Source organism: Arachis hypogaea, chromosome 15 (assembly GCF_003086295.3).
Source record: "Arachis hypogaea cultivar Tifrunner chromosome 15, arahy.Tifrunner.gnm2.J5K5, whole genome shotgun sequence".
Taxonomy (NCBI): Eukaryota; Viridiplantae; Streptophyta; class Magnoliopsida; order Fabales; family Fabaceae; genus Arachis; species Arachis hypogaea.
In genome coordinates, this window is record NC_092050.1 from 21,550,993 (window position 1) to 21,570,606 (window position 19,614).

General features: G+C 35.2%; 1 protein-coding gene across 1 annotated transcript; it reads left to right on the forward strand.

Moving 5' to 3' along the window:
• The first annotated feature begins 17,342 nt into the window (after window positions 1-17,342).
• LOC112749933 (uncharacterized) lies at window positions 17,343-18,092 on the forward strand. The gene has a single exon (XM_025798363.3). The coding sequence runs from the start codon at window positions 17,519-17,521 to the stop codon at window positions 17,963-17,965; it is 447 nt and encodes a 148-aa protein (XP_025654148.1). The 5' UTR covers window positions 17,343-17,518; the 3' UTR covers window positions 17,966-18,092.
• Window positions 18,093-19,614: the final 1,522 nt, after the last annotated feature.

Sequence of the window (19,614 nt, forward strand, 5' to 3'; positions counted from 1 at the left end):
ATTTTTCTTTAAAAATAAAATGCATTATGATTTTAGGTTATTTCATAATTAACAAACAGATTTGGATTCTCTAAAGTTTGAATTTCACTTTAGAGAGAAAAGTATGATCTCTCACCATTTATTTTATAGGTGTGACCAAGAATAAATATGAGAGAGAAACCATTCAAGGGTAGAAGATCACACTTTACCCTCTAAAGTACAAATTTAAATTTAGAGGATCCAAATTCTTAACAATAATACTTGATTATTTCTTTAAAAATAAATTTTATTATGATTTTAGGTTATTTCACAATAATAATTAATGTTCATAACATTGAATTACTCTAAATTTTTTATTTTTTATCATTAGTAGTTAATCCCAAATTAAAAAGATTATATTGAATTGTTGAATAGTCCAAGTATAACCGGAGTTGATTTAGTTTATTTGTTTATTAATATAATTTATTAAAAGCATAAATGATAAATAAGACAAGCAAATAATTTAAAAATAGAATGTTAGTAATTACTTAAAATAGATAACAAAATAAGTTATAGGGTATTACTTTATTTAAATTATTAATAATTAAAAGAATAAAAGGTCAGTAATTATTTTTAAAATAGACATTAAATTTAGTTTTATGGTACTAATTTATTTGAGTTGTTAATAAAATTTTATAATTTTCAGATTTATATCTACTCAATTTATGTAATTTATTTTATTCTACTTTAACAAAAAATTGAGACGTGCATTTTTAATTATTTATTTAGAAAGTATAGCGAAATGAGTTATATCAATTAATTGATTGTATTAATTTGTAAGATGAATAACGTATAATAAATGTTGTGAAATTAATTATAATAAATTAATAATTAATAAATAAAAAACTAGAGGGACTTTTTTTATTGCTTTTTAATGGCTACACGTGTTTATAATTTCACTTTCTCTTTATCTCTTTCTTTCACACTTATTTCTTTGAGTAAAGTATCGTTTTTGTCCCCAACATTTGGGATAAATTCTATTTGTGTCCCTAACGTTTAAATCGTCCTATTTGTATCCCTAACGTTTGTAAAAGTGATTCAATGTTATCCTGCCGTCAATTATACATCATGAACGCTTTAGTTTGAGTTTTAAAAATCTCTTTTTGAAGTTAGAATATAAATATCTAGGATAGAATTGATGATCCACTCCGAAAAATAGCTCATCAAAAGTTGAAACTAATTCCTACAACATTTACATAATTCACTTTTCTAAGAACATAATCGAATCTAAACACAATAGTGGATATAATATTAAAATCGAACACATCCAAGTGAGGCCTAATTGAGAATGAATACATCCAAGTGAGAATAATTGAAAAATATAATCTGATTTGTTAGTATAATTGATAGTAGGATAACATTGAATCACTTTTATAAACGTTAGGGATACAAATAGGACGATTTAAACGTTAGGGACACAAATATGACTTACCCCAAACGTTGGAGACAAAAACGATACTTTACTCTATTTATTTTAATTTATTAAACTAAATCAATTACACTAATTATTTGTATTAATTAATTAATTACTTTTTAATAGGTTATTATAATTGTGTCTTTAGACCATAGGTTAAAAATATTATAAAAAAAAATTTATAAAAATTGTTGAAAAATAAATATTTTTAAAATGTGTCCTTAAGACACAAATTAACTAAATTATTTTTCAATTTAATGTGTTTGATTTATTCAATTGTATTAATTATAACTAATCAATTATGTAATTTGATTTGGGACAAGTTACTTAAATAAATAGATTAGAGAAAACGTTTACCTGAATGTGCAAAATTGGTTCTTGTTACCTGCATGTGCAAAAAGCCATTTCTATGTAAACCGTGGCAACCCACCACGGTTTCAAAACGTGCATAAACCATGGAGACCCACAGCGGATTAAGGTTGAAAAAAATAGAGTGTAAACCGTGGTAGGTCACCACGGTTTACTAAGGAGAAATTGCGTGCATAAACTGTGGAGAGTCACCACGGTTTATGAAGAAAGTTGTTTGCACATAAAATCCTGTGGTGACCTACCACGGTTTATGTGCAAACAACTTTCTTCATAAACCGTGGTGACTCTCCACGGTTTATGCACGCAATTTCTCCTTAGTAAACCGTGGTGACCTACCATGGTTTACACTCTATTTTTTTCAACCTTAATCCGCTGTGGGTCTCCACGGTTTACGCACGTTTTGAAACCGTGGTGGGTTGCCACGGTTTACATAGAAATGGCTTTTTGCACATGCAGGTAACAAGAACCAGTTTTGCACATTCAGGTAAACGTTTTCTCTAATCTATTTATTTAAGTAACTTGCCCTTTGATTTGATTAGAATAAATATTTTATCATTTAATATTTTATTTGATTCATTAAATTACATTAATCATAACTTTAAATATTTAATTTAATTATAGTAAATATTAAATTATTTTAATTTTTTTATTTATTAAATCAAATTAATTATAACTAATTTATTATTTAATTTGATCAAGATAAATATTAAATTATTTAATAAATAATATATAAAACAATAAAATAAATGAACTCAATTAATCCAATTTATTATCTTATTATTTTATATATCCCTTTTCTCCTTCTACTTCAGGTAAAATATTTATAATTTTTTATTTTTATTTTTTTATCTTAATTTTGCTAATATTTTTCTATAATTTTGTTTTATATTAATTCTTTTTTATTTATTTTGATTAATAATTCTTAAGAGTATTATTATTTTATTTAAAGATAATTTACACTTTTTGTAATATTTTTATAAAAGTTGATTAATAGATTTTTTTTTAAAATATTTTTTTTGAAATTTTTTTAATAAAATTGTATTTTGATTTTTTTCTTTCATCCTTTGTATTAATTAATTATATTAATCTTCTATTGCAATACATTTTTTATCTACTCCACGCATTATCTTTTCTATCTTCTTTTACTTTTTTAATTGCTATTTTTATTTTATTTTTAATTATTTATTTTACTTTTACTTCTCATATATAAATTTATTATAATTCATCACAGGTTCTTTTTTAATTTAAGTGATTTTTTAGGTTATATTTTACCATTGATACTTTTATTTTGTTTAGTGTTTTTTTTAATTTGTGTTTTATATAATAATCTGTAAATATCTATTCTATTATATAAAAATTAAATTTCTGCACTTAATGATAAAACTGTCGTGGCATGTTTTTGATGGTGTTTTTCGATTTATATCTTTTAACTCATTAAATTCAATTTATTATAATAAATTAATTATATCAACTAATTGATTTGGTTAATTATTTAAATATTATATAATTTATTATAATTTCTATCAATCAATTAATTGTAATTCAAATTGAATGATTATTTTGTTACAAAATTATTATTTCCTAATCTATTCATGGACAATACACATATTAATTATAATCGCAAATTAATCTATTTTACATTAAATGACTTATATAATGGTCATCTCATTTATTATCATAAATGCTGAATTAAATAAGTCACTATTACTTTTGATTTAGAATTAAATGAGAATAAAATCAAAGATAATATTTTATTTAGCTTTAGAGTTTAATGGGCGTTACACTCAGATATAAATAGTGACTTCCGAATTTTGGTCTCCAACACATCAAAGCCACATCCGCAACTCTTTTTCCATAAAAGGGATTGCGATTCAACTCTATCAGGGATACAGAAGGTTTTCAAAGAACAAGGGTAGGGGTGCACATGGGCCGGGTGAAACCGGGTTTGATGTGACCCAGACCCGACCCGAAATATACACCGGGTCTATTTATTAGACCCGAACCCGATCATAGACCCGATGAAACCAATACACTTTCGGGCCACAATTATACCGGGTGAAAATCGGGCCGTTAACATTACATTACGTTGATATCTTCTTGTAAGCTAGCATGTAAAAATATCCAAATTTCTAAGACTCCAACCATTATTTAACATGGTAAAATTCACTTAGAAAAATATAACAAGAACCAACCCTTCTTTAAAATTAAAGCAAAATCACAATCAATACTAATATTGTCTAATAATACCAAATATTTAAATCAATACAAATAACACAATATTATGCATTAGTCTAAAGCCTTATGCATTCTAAACATAAAACATTAACTTATAGTCTTATAATGACTAATAATACAAATATTAAGGTTTACAATACTTAAATTCCACATAAAAATAGTTATGATCCATCACTAATAACACAAAATATTAATTGTGTATGATGACTGGGCCACTGGGCCGACTTCGGGTGACCCGAGCTATGGCCCGAACCCGACCCGAAATAATGACCGGGTCTATTTGTGAGACCCTTACCCGACCCTAAACCCGATGAAATCACACCAAATTAACCCCTAAAGTGTTCGGGACCAGGTCGGGCCTTCGGGCCGGGCCGGGTCTGTGTACCCCTAAACAAGGGAATGGTCTGAATTTGCACAAATTCTAAATGTTCAAACTTACAATGTATTTCAGTTAGTTATCGTTACGAGAATGACTCTAATCTATATGTGTCTAAAGAGTAGAATAGATTAAATATTATTTAAGTAATTTATTTCTAATATTGGTATTTGATTAAATTAGTTTTAGAGAAATTTAAATTATTGACTCAATTTATATATTACGACTATTTTTTGGAATATATTATTTTTATATTTTTTAATATAATTTTTTTTCTAATTTTTAAGTTTATTTTTTTTCTTGAATATATGTATCACCTTTTTTTCTCATTTTATATTTTAGATTAGTAATGTAATTATTAAGAAAAATATATTTTAAAAAATTATTAAAACATCACTATTTAAAAAAAAGGAAAGATACCTAAAAAAATAAAAAATTAAAACATCACTATTAGAAAAAAATAATGGAGCCGTGATTGAGGAGAATATATATATATATATATATATATATATATATATATAAAATTATTGTACGATTGTTGAATAAAAAAAAATCATATATATAAAACGAAATAATTATAACAAAAAAAATTAATATATATGATTTAAATATTTTTAATAACCGGTAGCATGGAGGTTAACAAAATATAATTCATATATTTTTTATTTATGTATATGTATATAATTATTTATGTATATGTATATATATTAAGAAAAACTACCGTAATATATATGTTCATACCCTGGCCCAATAATAAAGGTCCAGGATCCAAGCAAAAAGGCCCAACCCAAAGGGTTGGCCTTCATCCAGTACCAGCCTTCATCCCAAGAAGTTGGTACTAAACACGACCTGCTCCAAAGAAGTCGGACACGAGGGTTAGCTGGCAGATAACACTCATTCGAATGAGTAACTGCCCCTAGAAACTCTCTAACCACTTCATAGAGCCATATCTTAACCTCCCTAAGATATGGGAACGGTTATCCACCTAAAAAGGTGGCACTACTTCAGCGGTGATTATTGGTTCACCACTATAAATACACTGACACCATTCAGGTATCTCTAAGTCCCAATATTCTCTAACCTGCTCACACTCTTGCTAACTTAGGCATCGGAGTGTCTTCGCAGGTACCGCCCCCCATTCTTTCACACGCACAAGTCGGACGGAGGAGCACCGAGTAGCAAATCCACTCGAAAGCCACCTCCTTCATACGTTTGGGCCAACCAATGCCATCCAGCCCATTAATCTCCGGTTACCCACCGTAACATTGGCGCCGTTGCCGGGGACCCGAGAGATCAACCAGTAATGGCGGATAGATCCCCTGAAGAGGGTCATGTGGAGACGGATTCTGAGCAAGAGAATCTGAACACTGGAAACAATGAGGCAGACCAGACCCTTCACCAGGAAGCCAATGATCAACACAGGGAAGGCACCTCCGGAATCAAAAACCCAAAGGTAAATTCCTCAGAGGGGCGCGAATCAGAAAAAGAAGGACCATCCCACGCAATTGAGCTCATGGGATTAGTCCACAGTCGCCTCGAGCAGCTAGAACAGGAACGGGAACGACAAAAGGAAACCGAAAAGAACCTAAAAGAGGAGATGGAGCGACGAAAAGAGTTAGAAAGAAAACTCTTAAAGTTAGAATCCTCCCTCAAAGGTCAGAACTCCCACGACGGTAGAGAAGATTCGCCCTTAGGGGAGAAAGATCCTTTTAGCGAGGACATAATGAGGGCAAAAGTTCCGATAAACTTTAGAAGCCCCGATATGGACCTCTACGATGGAACCACTGATCCAAAGCATCATCTGAGCAACTTTAAAAGTCGGATGTATCTGGCTGACGCTTCTGACGCTACGAGATGCAAAGCCTTTCCGACGACTTTGTCAAAAGCAGCAATGAAGTGGTTCGACAGTCTCCCCCCGAGATCTGTCACCAGCTTCGAAGACCTCTCAAGGAAGTTCTTGATGAGGTTCTCCATCCAGAAAGACAAAGTAAAACATGCACCAAGTCTCCTGGGAATAAAACAGGAGGTCGGGGAGTCCTTACGGGCCTATATGGAAAGGTTCAACAAAGCATGTTTGGAGATTCAAGACCTGCCTACCGAGGCAGTCATCATGGGGCTAGTCAATGGTCTTAGAGAAGGTCCCTTCTCACAGTCCATATCAAAAAGACACCCCGCCTCTTTAAGTGATGTACAGGAAAGAGCTGAAAAGTACATCAACATGGAAGAAAATGCTAGGCTAAGAGACCCGAGTTGGCGACCTGGTCACCCTCCCTCAACGAAAGAGAGGGAGAGGGAAGCTAAGAAGAAGGAAGAACTCGGCCTCGATAGGCCAAGAAAATATCACTCTTATACTCCACTGAAAGTTCCTGTAGTGGATGTATACAGAGAAATTTGCAATACCGAAAGGCTGCCCCCTCCCAGGCCCATTAAAAATAAAAGAGGGGGGAGCCACGGTGATTACTGTGAGTACCATAAGATATATGGACACTCCACAAATGACTGTTACGACCTTAAAAATGTGATAGAAAAGCTGGCCAGAGAAGGTCGGCTTGACAGATATCTCATAGAAAGGTCGGACAATCATGGAAAAAGAAAGCGAGATGACGTGGATAGAAGAGACCCACCACCACAAACTCCGGAGAGACATATCCATATGATCTCAGGAGGGTTTGCGGGAGGGGGACTCACAAAATCTTCTCGTAAAAGACATCTCAAGAGAATTTACCAGGTCGGAGAGGGGTCATCCGACCTTCCAACCATTTCATTCACAAAGGAAGATGGGCGAGGAATAATCCCTGGGCACGACGACCCAGTAGTAATTACCATGATCCTGGCAAATGCCCATCTCCACAGAACACTAGTAGACCAAGGAAGCTCAGCGGACATCCTCTTTAAGCCCGCTTTCGACAAACTAGGGTTAGATGAGAAAGAGTTAAGAGCCTACCCCGACACCTTGTACGGATTAGGCGACGCGCCAATAAAGCCACTAGGATTTTTGCCCCTCTACACCACCTTTGGAAAGGGGGAAAAATCAAAGACTCTGAGTATAGACTTTATAGTCATCGACGTGGGGTCGGCCTATAATGCTTTAATCGGCAGAGCTACCCTTAATCGACTCGGAGCGGTGGTATCGACACCCCACCTCTGCATGAAATTCCCGACCTCAGCGGGGATAGCAATGGTGAGGGGAGATCAGAAGTTGGCAAGGAAATGCTACAATGAAAGCCTAAACCTGAGAGGAAAAGGCAAAGAAGTTCACACAATAGAGCTCGGTGGAGCAAGGATTAAAGAAGAGCTGCGACCACGACCCGGAGGAAAAACCGAGGAGATTCAGGTCGGAGAAGAGGAAGGAAAAAACACTCACATAGGAACCAACCTGGGGGAAACCCTAAGACAAGAGTTGACTAAGCTCCTAAGAGATAATTCCGATCTCTTCGCCTGGAAGGCCTCCGACATGCCTGGGATAGATCCCGAGTTCATGTCCCACAAGCTCTCGGTCTACTCGGGATCTCGACCTGTACAACAAAGAAGACGCAAGCTCGGCCCAGAGCGAGCTCTAATAGTAGAGGAGCAAGTACAAGCGCTCCTAGAAGCCGGTTTCATCAGAGAAGTCAAGTATCCAACATGGCTAGCCAATGTAGTGCTAGTCAAAAAACAAAATGGCAAATGGAGAATGTGCGTCGACTATACCGACTTAAATAAGGCATGTCCCAAGGACCCTTATCCACTACCAAGCATTGACGCCCTAGTAGACTCTAGCTCGGGGTATCAATACTTGTCGTTCATGGACGCCTACTCGGGGTATAACCAAATCCCGATGTATGAACCAGACCAGGAAAAAACATCATTCATCACGCCCAGAGCTAACTTTTGCTACGTGGTCATGCCATTTGAATTGAAAAATGCAGGGGCCACATATCAGAGGCTGATGAATAAGGTGCTTGCCCCTCACCTAGGGAGCTTAATGGAAGTGTACGTCGACGATATGCTGGTAAAGACCAAGAAAGAAGTCGACCTCTTGTCTGACCTTTCACAAGTCTTTGACACCATAAGGTTGCACGGGATGAGACTAAATCCTGCAAAGTGCGCCTTCGCGGTGGAGGCAGGAAAATTTCTAGGATTCATGCTAACACAAAGAGGAATCGAAGCTAATCCCGACAAGTGTAGAGCTATCCTGGAAATGAAAAGCCCGACTTGTTTGAGAGAGGTCCAACAGCTGAATGGCCGGCTAGCAGCTCTCTCCAGATTTTTGGCAGGATCAGCACTAAGATCCCTTTCACTGTTCTCCCTGCTGAGAAAGGGACACCAGTTTGAATGGACTCCTGAATGTGAGGAGGCGTTCCAGGAGTTCAAAAAGTTTTTGAGCCAGCCTCCTATTTTGACCTGACCTATGGCTGGAGAAGACCTTGTACTATACTTATCTGTAGCAGACAAGGCCATCTCATCCGCCCTGATAAGAGAAGACAAGGCCGGTCAGCACCCAGTTTACTTCACCAGTAAAGTTCTGCAAGGCCCTGAGCTAAGGTACCATAAACTAGAGAAGTTTGCCTACTCCTTAGTAGTAGCCTCACGAAGGCTACGGCCTTACTTTCAAGCTCACACAATAAGAGTCCGCACGAACCAACCCATGAAGCAAATCCTCCAAAAGACGGATATTGCAGGAAGAATGGTTCAATGGGCAATAGAGCTCTCCGAGTTCGACTTGAAGTACGAAACTCGGACGGCGATTAAAGCCCAGTGCCTCACCGACTTCATTGCAGAATATGCAGGAGATCAAGAGGATAAACCAACTACATGGGAACTCTATGTAGATGGATCCTCCAACAAAACAGGAAGCGGCGCAGGCATAATATTGGTAGACGAAAGGGGAACCCAGATAGAGGTTTCCCTCAAGTTTGAATTCCCAGCTTCAAATAATCAGGCAGAATATGAGGCCTTGATTGCAGGATTGAAGCTGGCAGAAGAAGTCGGTGCTACGAAGGTGATGATATACAGTGACTCTCAAGTGGTGACCTCCCAAATAAGTGGAGAGTATCAGGCAAAAGACCCAAATATGAAGAGATACTTGGAAAAAACTCTGGAACACCTTGGGCGCTTTGCAGAAACCAAGGTCACGCACATAACTCGGGACCTAAATAGCAGAGCAGACGCCCTATCCAAGTTAGCAAGTACCAAGCCAGGAGGAAATAACAGAAGCCTGATCCAAGAAACTCTCCAGGAACCCTCAGTGGTAAAAATAGAAGACAAACAAGAAGTCTTCGAAGTGGTCGGATTGAACCTCGGATGGATGAACCCCTTAGTCGAATTTCTGAAATTCGACATCCTCCCCAAAGAGGAAAAAGAGGCAAAGAAAATTCGAAGGGAAGCCCAACACTATACCTTGGTGAAAAATATTCTCTGTAGAAGGGGGATATCAACACCATTGTTAAAGTGTGTACCGACCTCAAGAACCACCGAGGTATTAGAGGAGGTACATAGTGGAATCTGCGGGAACCATCTCGGAGCAAGGTCATTAGCCAGAAAGGTGATCCGAGCTGGATTCTACTGGCCAACCTTGCAGAAAGATGCCACAGACTTTGTGAAAAAGTGCCAACCATGTCAAATGCATGCAAATTTCCACGTGGCCCCCCCAGAGGAGCTCATTAGTATCACCTCTCCATGGCCCTTTGCAAAATGGGGAATGAATTTGTTAGGTCCTTTTCCCCAGGCGCCAGGACAAGTCAAGTACCTAATAGTGGGAATAGATTATTTCACAAAGTGGATAGAAGCAGAACCACTGGCTACCATCACTGCACAAAGAAGTCGGAGGTTCCTCTACAAAAATATAATCACAAGGTATGGGATACCTTATTCCATTACCACAGATAACGGAACCCAGTTCACCGACTCCACCTTTAGAAGCCTAGTAGCCAGTATGAACATCAAACACCAGTTCACCTCAGTGGAACACCCACAAGCCAATGGGCAAGCCGAGGCAGCCAACAAAGTCATACTAGCAGGGCTGAAGAAAAGATTACAAGATGCAAAAGGAGTTTGGGCAGAAGAACTCCCACAAGTACTATGGGCTTACAGAACAACCCCCCAATCCGCCACTGGAGAAACACCCTTCCGACTAGTTTATGGCGTAGAGGCCATGATCCCAATAGAGGTTAATGAGCAAAGTCCAAGAGTGGTTTTTCACGACGAGATCGGAAATATACAGGGGCACAAAGAAGAGCTCGACTTGCTCCCCGAAGCCCGAGAAGAAGCACAGATAAGAGAAGCAGCGTTGAAGCAAAGGATGACTACCAGATACAACAAAAAAGTCATTCGAAGGAGTTTCACCCCAGATGACTTGGTCTTAATCAGAAACGACATTGGAGTCAACAAATCTGGGGAAGAAAAGCTCGCTGCGAATTGGAAAGGACCATACAAGATCAACGAGGTCTTAGGAAAAGGCTATTATAGGGTAACCGACTTTGACGGCAACGAGTTACCAAGATCATGGCATGCTTGTAATATGAAAAGGTACTACAGCTAAAAAGCGAACCCTACTCCCTGATGTACTCTTTTCCCAACTTCATGATTTTTTCCCAAAATTAAAGGGTTTTTTCTGGAGAAGGGTTTTTAATGAGGCATCATAGTAGGGGCTAAGGAAAAATAAATTATCAAAAGCCCTTAGTAGCAATAAGGTACCTCCTCAATTAATAAAGATCTCTTTCATTTTAAATATCTCTTTTAAATTCCCTTTTTATTCTCTTTCTACGAAACGCGCCGATTTAAGCTCGACAAAACGTGAAAATCCCATGAACTGACCTAGATGGTCGTCAGGATAAAACAACGAGGTACAAGTCGGCGTAAAGAGGCTATAGAAGTCGATCATGATAAACTCGGGAGCAGTCCGACTCATAAGTCGGAAAGCGAAGCCGAGTAAAATTAAAATGAATCGCAAAAGTAGCCTAAGTCACGAAAAACTCAATGAAACAAAATTGAGTACTAGGAATAACAAAAAGAGATAGGAAAAACTAAGAAAAAGTTATAAGGCTGCCTTGAAGATCAAAAAAGATTTAGAAAAGCAGGCAAGCCCCAAAGAAAAGGTTTTTTCCAGAAAAGATCAAAAAGTCAAAAGAACCACGAATAGGAAAGCATGCGCGCATAAGGTAACTCAAAACCCTTATCCAAAAAAGGGCATTTATTTAAACGCTAAATTAAACCCTTATTAAAAAGGGTATCGAAAATTTGTTTTGTTTACGGCCCTAAAAGGCCAAAAAATTGTTGCAAACATCAACAAATAAATATAAAAGAGTTTAAAAAGAGGGGCCCACAGGCCGGGCCCCAATAGCCAAAATCACTTCTTAACAAGAGGAATAGAAGGAGCACCACCAGCAGAGTCGAAAGGAACGCCAGGAGCAAGGGCTGGAGAGGAAGTCGGAGGAGCAGTAGAAGAACCCGGAGCGTCCTTAGAGCGAGGAGGGGACTCTATGATCCTCTGCCCCCGAGTCTTCAAATCGGACTCGGACTCCACCACGGGGACAGGAGGATCCACGATGGCACCATCAATAACAATCTTATCAGGGTCCAAAGGAGAAAGGTCCAAGTCAGGAGCAATGACTCCGACCTGCTCCTTAAAAACCCTCCAAGCCTCATCAGCATCATCTGCAATAGAGTCCTCTAACTCGGTATAGGCCTTCCGAGCATTCAGCAAGTCATTCTTTACAGACACAAGATCATCAAATAAACTGTTGTAGCTGGCTTGCGGTGCCTTCCTCAAATCCACCTCCATGTTGCATTGGGCTTGCAACTTCCTCCCACTCTCCCGGAGATTATCTCTCTCCTCCCTCAGCTTGGCGACTTCCTCCTTCAACTTCCCCTCATGCTCATGATATATGAGAAGCCTTCCTTCCAGCTCTTCGACCCTCGAGGTCATCCCTAAAGAGCTGAGAGGGGCCTTCTCGAAAATATCCAAGAGTTTGCCACAAACCCTCGCCGCCTTCAGGCTCTCCTCAACCAGAGTGGTAAGGTGGCACCGAACAGAAACATCATCCATGTTTATGCGAACGTTGGGATAGATGTTCTTTCGGACGAATGCAAGAGCATCCGCCTTCGCCTCACCAGAAGAGCCAGACTCTAAGGTCTTGCGCTTCTTATTATCTGGTTCAGAAGAAGGTCGAGCAAGGGGGGTGGCTGAGAGAAAGTTGAAGAAGAAATTACAATGGGCTGAGAGGGAGTCCCAACATTCCGAGGAGGAAGAGGAGGAGAGATAACTGCCCTGGCGCCACCAGTCCTGGCGCGAGACCTTGCTTTAGCCTCCTGGACCCTTTGGTAAGATTCCTGAGCGTTTGCCTTTACCATCTCTGAAAAAAGCAACAAATGATAGATTAGACAAGTCGGATAAGACAAGTCGGAAATCCAGCAAACAAATAAAAGCTACCTAGCTGTGCCTGGACAAAGGTCAGAGACCCCTGGAGAAACTTTTTTGTGTCCAAGTATGGGGCCCTCCCCCACACTTCTCGGAGGAACCCCACAATGGCTGCTTCTACCTCATTTAGGTCATCCAGACCATATTTCTCGCAGGGGGAGGCCTCTAGCCAATATAAAGGAAATCGGGGAGAAGAATTATCATCCAGGAAAAAGGGGTGGTGACCCTCTATAGCTTGCACTTTGAAAAAGTAGTTCTTGAAGTCGTGAAAGGATTCGTCAAAAAGGGTGAAGATTCTCCGACCTTGTATGGCTCGGAACGACACCCACTGTTGTTTATTGTTTAGCCCACTGAAGGGTTTTGTCATATGAAAAAAATGGAAAAAAATCTTTAAAGAAGTCGGGAACTCTAAAGCCTGGCTGATGAATTGATAAATTTTCAAAAAACCCCAAGAGTTGGGGTGAAGCTGGGTGGGAGCGACTCGACAGTGACGCAAAACAGATATCTCAAAATTTGAAAAAGGAAGAAAAACACCCAAACGGGTGATCATGCACTCATACATAAAGAAAAAATGAGGGGCCGCCTCATTGACTCTTCCAAAACAAACCCGGTCTTCAGGACCCGGGACTACCAATTCATATTTTGGTTCGTCATCCTCAGAAGTACAAATTCTGTGATGAGTGCGAAGGCTGGTAATGAATTCAGAATCGACTGAGGGCTCCTCCCCTAAGACCGTGACATCAACCCAGTGAGAGAGAGCATCTACAGAAGCCATTTCTTTTTATAAAAAAGGGGGTAACAAAACCTACAAGGGGAAAAGAAAAATCACCAACACGGTCTCTAAAGGGAGGAGGATGCGAAACTAAAGTCTGCAAATCAAATTTATCTACAAGGGCATATTAAAGAACTAACCTTTATCCGGAAATAAGGGTTGGAAGCAAAAGCCTTCAAAAACGCAAGAATGCAGCACGAACGAATGCAAGGGAAATTTGAAAGATCATAGAAACGAAACAACGAAAGAGAGGGAAAGTATTTATAAGAACGTTAGGGGCATAATGGTAAAATTGGGGCAATCATTAATGAAGATGCACCGTTACCAAGGCCATTAAATCCCTACGCACACCCCTAACGGACACGACGCTTGATTAAACGTAACTGTCAGAACCAAAAGGTCACGAAAAATCACGTCGGTTTTTAAACCATCACGTCAGTCCTCTTACAAATCGGCTACGACCCCGAGTTGAATACTCGAACCCAAATCCTAAAAAGAAATTGGGCTCGAGTAGGGGCACTGTTCATACCCTGGCCCAATAATAAAGGTCCAGGATCCAAGCAAAAAGGGCCAACTCAAAGGGTTGGCCTTCATCCAGTACCAGCCTTCATCCCAAGAAGTCGGTACTAAACACGACCTGCTCCAAAGAAGTCGGACACGAGGGTTAGCTGGCAGATAACACTCATTCGAATGAGTAACTGCCCCTAGAAACTCTCTAACCACTTCATAGAGCCATATCTTAACCTCCCTAAGATATGGGAACGGTTATCCACCTAAAAAGGTGGCACTACTTCAGCGGTGGTTATTGGTTCACCACTATAAATACACTGACACTATTCAGGTATCTCTAAGTCCCAATATTCTCTAACCTGCTCACACTCTTGCTAACTTAGGCATCGGAGTGTCTTCGCAGGTACCACCCCCCATTCTTTCACACGCACAAGTCGGACGGAGGAGCACCGAGTAGCAAATCCACTCGAAAGCCACCTCCTTCATACGTTTGGGCCAACCAACGCCATCCAGCCCATTAATCTCCGGTTACCCACCGTAACAATATATATATAATTAATATATACGTATACATAAATAAAAAAATTATTATAATTTCATGAACTCTTTTTTTTCTCAAACAAATTTATTTTAATTATATTACAATTAGCTCATGAATAATACATGATTATATTAATTTAAGAAAATATCTTCATTATAATTATATCAAATCAATATTTAATGCATTATTAAACTATTTATCAATCATCGATATCTTTAATCATTCTAATTATATCAATTGATTTAGTTCTAATTCTAATTTAAGTGCAATAATTTTATTAAGAGATAGTTAATGCACACATTAATAGTGACCCATATAATAATAATAATAATAATAATAATAATAATAATAATAATAATAATAATAATAATAATAAGGTCTACATGATACATGCATTATATTTTAAAAAGATAAAATATATTTTAAAAAAAATTAGGATATCAATAATAAATTGTGATTAATATCAATATCAATAACTAATTCTTATAATTATTTTTTGTGCTACTAAAGGCTACATATAGTGTTTTTTTTTGTAGAATAAAAAAAATTGTGATTCATAACATTTTCGTAAAGTTATATCGTATGGACACAAGATTAATTAGATAACAAATTGAATTTTAATTAATATATTTTATTTTCTGCTCATATTTTTCATTAATTATTTTATTTTTTATATTTACAATAAATATTGAATGTAAAAAAGAAAAAAATAATATTGAATATTATCTATTTTATTTATTGAGAGTCATAATTAAATTTGATATAATTATAGCAAGTATCTAGAATTAATAATAACATGATACTATAATTTTAAGTTGTATAATATAATAAAAAAAATGTAGCAATTTATGTATGCTTCCTATATAGCAATAATATTATATATATTTATATATCTCCTCTTTTAGCTCTTTCCTAAAATTATTGGCATATAATTAATGTCAATAACATATATATTGAGTAAGTATCTCTATTGAATTAATCATAAAAGTTAATAAAATATAATGGCATAAATTTCACCTAATTGTAGCAAGTATTTGCTAATTATTACCATGTATAATTAGTGTATATATATATATACACGATTCTATCAACAGTATTACCTATGGTAGATTATGTAATGAAAAAGTTTGAAAAATAAATATAAGAATTACAAGGTTATGGAAAGTCCCAACAAGAACAAGACGACTTACATAGAAATGATTCTCATGAATGATAAGGTAAGTTGATTATTTTTCATGATTGTTTCAAGTGATGTTAGGCCCATTTTATAAATATTTTTTGTTCATATTTTAAGTTTAATTGATAAGTAAACCCTTGCACGAATCAAAGACAGTGCAATTTTATAGATTTATAAGTGCTAATAGCCTTTATATTTAATTTGTTTTATAATGTGATAATAGCCAATATATTTGTTGGTAGATTTGACTATTACTATATTATTTATGATCACATTCAGTATATATGTCTGATCTATTGAAAAAAATAGATTATTAAAACTGATTAATAACTATTTTAGAGTTAATCCAATTAACGTTAGATTAAAAAAAAATCAAACAATGCACAACATACTACTTTTTTATTAATCAAATTATTATAATTCAAATTAATTTTAAAAAAATAATTTAAAATTATAATTTTAATCTTATCAAGTGCACAGCATATGGGTAATTACACTTGTTATAGTTATAAAAATTAGATCGAATTGACTAGTTTGATAAAAAAAAAATTGATGAATTAGATTCTCAATTAATTCGATTCAGTCTAAGAATCGTTTAAAGTTAAAAATCAATAAGAATCAATTAAGTCGATAAAAATTGATAAAAAATCAATCCAACTAAATTATTCAAAAAAAATTCTAAAATTAATTAAAAGGTAGTTCGAATTTGGATTTTTTTGTACTACATACTCCTCTTGACACTAAACTATATTATTTCTTATTATTTCATTTGCTAATTATTAATTATATAATAAAATTGTACGATAATTTTTTAAAAATATTATTTTAATTTTATATTTAAATTAATTATATTTTTTATTATTCATAATTATTAATATAAATATTATTAAATATGTATAAATAAAAAATATCAAATATTTTTATTAATTACAACATAATTATTTTTTTATGATTATATGATATTTATTAATATTATTTTTTAATAAATATATATAGTATATAATAATATAATAAATATAAAATGTTTTAATATAAAATAAAATAAAAATTATTTTATTATAAAAATATTAAAATTTTATATATTTATTTAATAATAATTTAATTAAAGCTTATTAATTATAATTTATTAAAATTTGATTGTTTTAAAAATATTAGTGTAAATAAATATTTTAAATTTTAATTTTAAATTTTTTACTATTTTATATATTTTATTTAGATAAAATCGATTCTATTAAGTATTAATTTAACTAGTAACTCGCCAAGAAACAATAGCTCAAATGACATAGTCTCTCTATATTCAATTAAGAAGTTGCGAATTTGAGTCTCCATATCTTCGGTAAAAAAAAAAATTCAACTAATAACTCATCAATTAACGCAACAAATTAGTAGACCAATAATTTAACTAGTTGGATCCGATTTAATTCTTATAACTATGGATTAAATATATGAAGGGGCCGTAACTATGGAGCTCATCAATTAAATCAATAAATTAATAGACCATTCTTATTACTATGGATTTTTTTTTTGGGACTTGATAACTATGGATTAAATACATGAAGCGGGAATCTGGGTAACGAAGCGGCCCGTAACCCGTTGGAGAGAAGACTAGAAGAGTGGTCCAGTCAGGGATGGAGAAGGGCAGGGGAACGGTTGCCAACACGTATTTATTTCATTTACTCACTCGGTCCTAACAAGTAAGGAGAGAAAGATGTACTATCTACTGAAGACAGAGGCGTCTGAGTGGTCGTGGGAGGACCAAGCAGCCAACGGAGGCATAACCAAGTGGGATGGAGTCAAGAACAGGCAGGCCCAGAACTACCTCAAGTCCATGTCCCTCCACGATCTCTGCTTCTTCTACCACTCCGGCAACAAGGCCCGCCGCATCGTCGGAGTTGTCACAGTGGTGCGCCAGTGGTACCAAGAGGGGGACGCCGGGGGTGCTGTCGACGTCAAGGCGGTGGGAGAGATGCGGAGGCCGGTGGACCTAAAGGAGATCAAAGGGGATCCTGAGATGAAGGGCTTCGCTCTCTTCAGGCAGCCTAGGCTCTCAGTTGTGCCCGTGCCGGACCACATCTGGAACAAAATCTGTGCTCTCGGAGGCGGCTACGAAGGTGACGCTCACGCTGCTACCACATCCTCTGCGTCACCGATTTGATTTTTACTTTGTAAATTCACTAAATTGTAACTTTTTTTTTTTTGGTGTTGCTTTGTAAATTGTAACTTCCATCGCTGTTCCTAACTTCTGCTTTTTTTTTTGGACAGTCAACTTCTTTCGTCTCCCAGTTGTTTTTGTTTTTTTCAAATTGTGGGTTGTTGAATATGGCTTGCCTAGCATCAAAACTTTATTGGGCCTGCGCATGGTGCTTTTCCCTCTCTTCTAAAATCTAATCTCCCAACTTGTTGGGCTACTTTTCCTAAAGGAAAAAGAAAAAACCAATAAAAGTTAAAGGGTTGGGCAAATAATTAGGGTTTTTTTTTTCAATGCTAAAATAAAAAAAATTTTATTTTACCAAAAAAAAAATGAATTAGAGTTTAATTTCTGAAATACTTTTTTTTTTGGCATTTAGTTTAGTTCGTCCCACCCCGCGAATCTGGACTTCTATATTTTTATAGGGTTTGTGGCATTTTCTGGTGAACTTCACTGGGTAGGAAGAAAAGTTAAAAAGTTAAATACTAGACAATATCGTTAACCTCAATTACAATATAAGAGTACACAAAATTATATAAAAATAGTGTTCCTATAAAAATAGTGTTCCCCAACCACTTAATTTAAAAAAAAACTTAGTTTAGTTTAAAAATGGTTGTCATTGCCATTGACAATATTAAAAAAGTCATGTTTATTGCTTATCTAGTATTCAATTCTCTAACTCTTCTTTTCATCCAAATTAAACCAAACTAGATTTTTTTAAAATTAAGATCATGATATATATATATTTTTTAAATTAAAAGCACAAAATTAGGAGTATATATTTTTCCTAATTAAAAACACAGAAGGAATTGAGAAGCATAGAAATTTGAAATTTGTCGGGAATAAGACGAACTTATCTCCACAAAAAAGGTTAGATTCAAGAAATTAAAAGTTGAATAATTTTTTGGGAGAAACAATTTTTTTTATTTTAGAATAGAAAAAAATCCAATAATTACTCCCCAAAAAACTTAGTTAAACTCTCAATAAAATTTAATATTTTATTTTATTAGATATATCAATTCTGATGTTAAATTTTAGTAAAAAGTTAGACAAATCAATTTTTATCATTGTTTCATAAACACATATTAATTTTTAAAAAATTTAAAATTCTCATATCAATTCTTTTATATAGACAAATAATCTAATTTGAGAATTAATATGTCTAATGAAATAAAAGTTTGGACACTAATTTAGTAATTAAAATTTATTAAAGACTAAATTCTCTCCCTAAAATTTTCTTATGGACTAATTTGAATATTACTCTAAATAAATCCATATATCACCAACAAAATATAAATAAATGCATGTTTTTTTAAGGAACATAAGGTTTTGCTTTTTTACCATATATTTTGCATATATTTTTATCAAAGATAAGGAGATTCAAATTCGCAACCTCTTAATTAAATATAAGGAGACTATGTCATTTGAGTTATAGTTCATTGGGTGTTTTTTGCCATTTTGCATAAATAATGAGAATTGAAAAGATGATTTGTATTTTGTATATATATTTTTGTTTTTAAAATACTCTTTATTATTGAGCTATTTATAAGATTTCAATTCAATTTCGTGTGTGTATAGAATATAAAATAATCACAAGATAATTATGTTTTTATGCA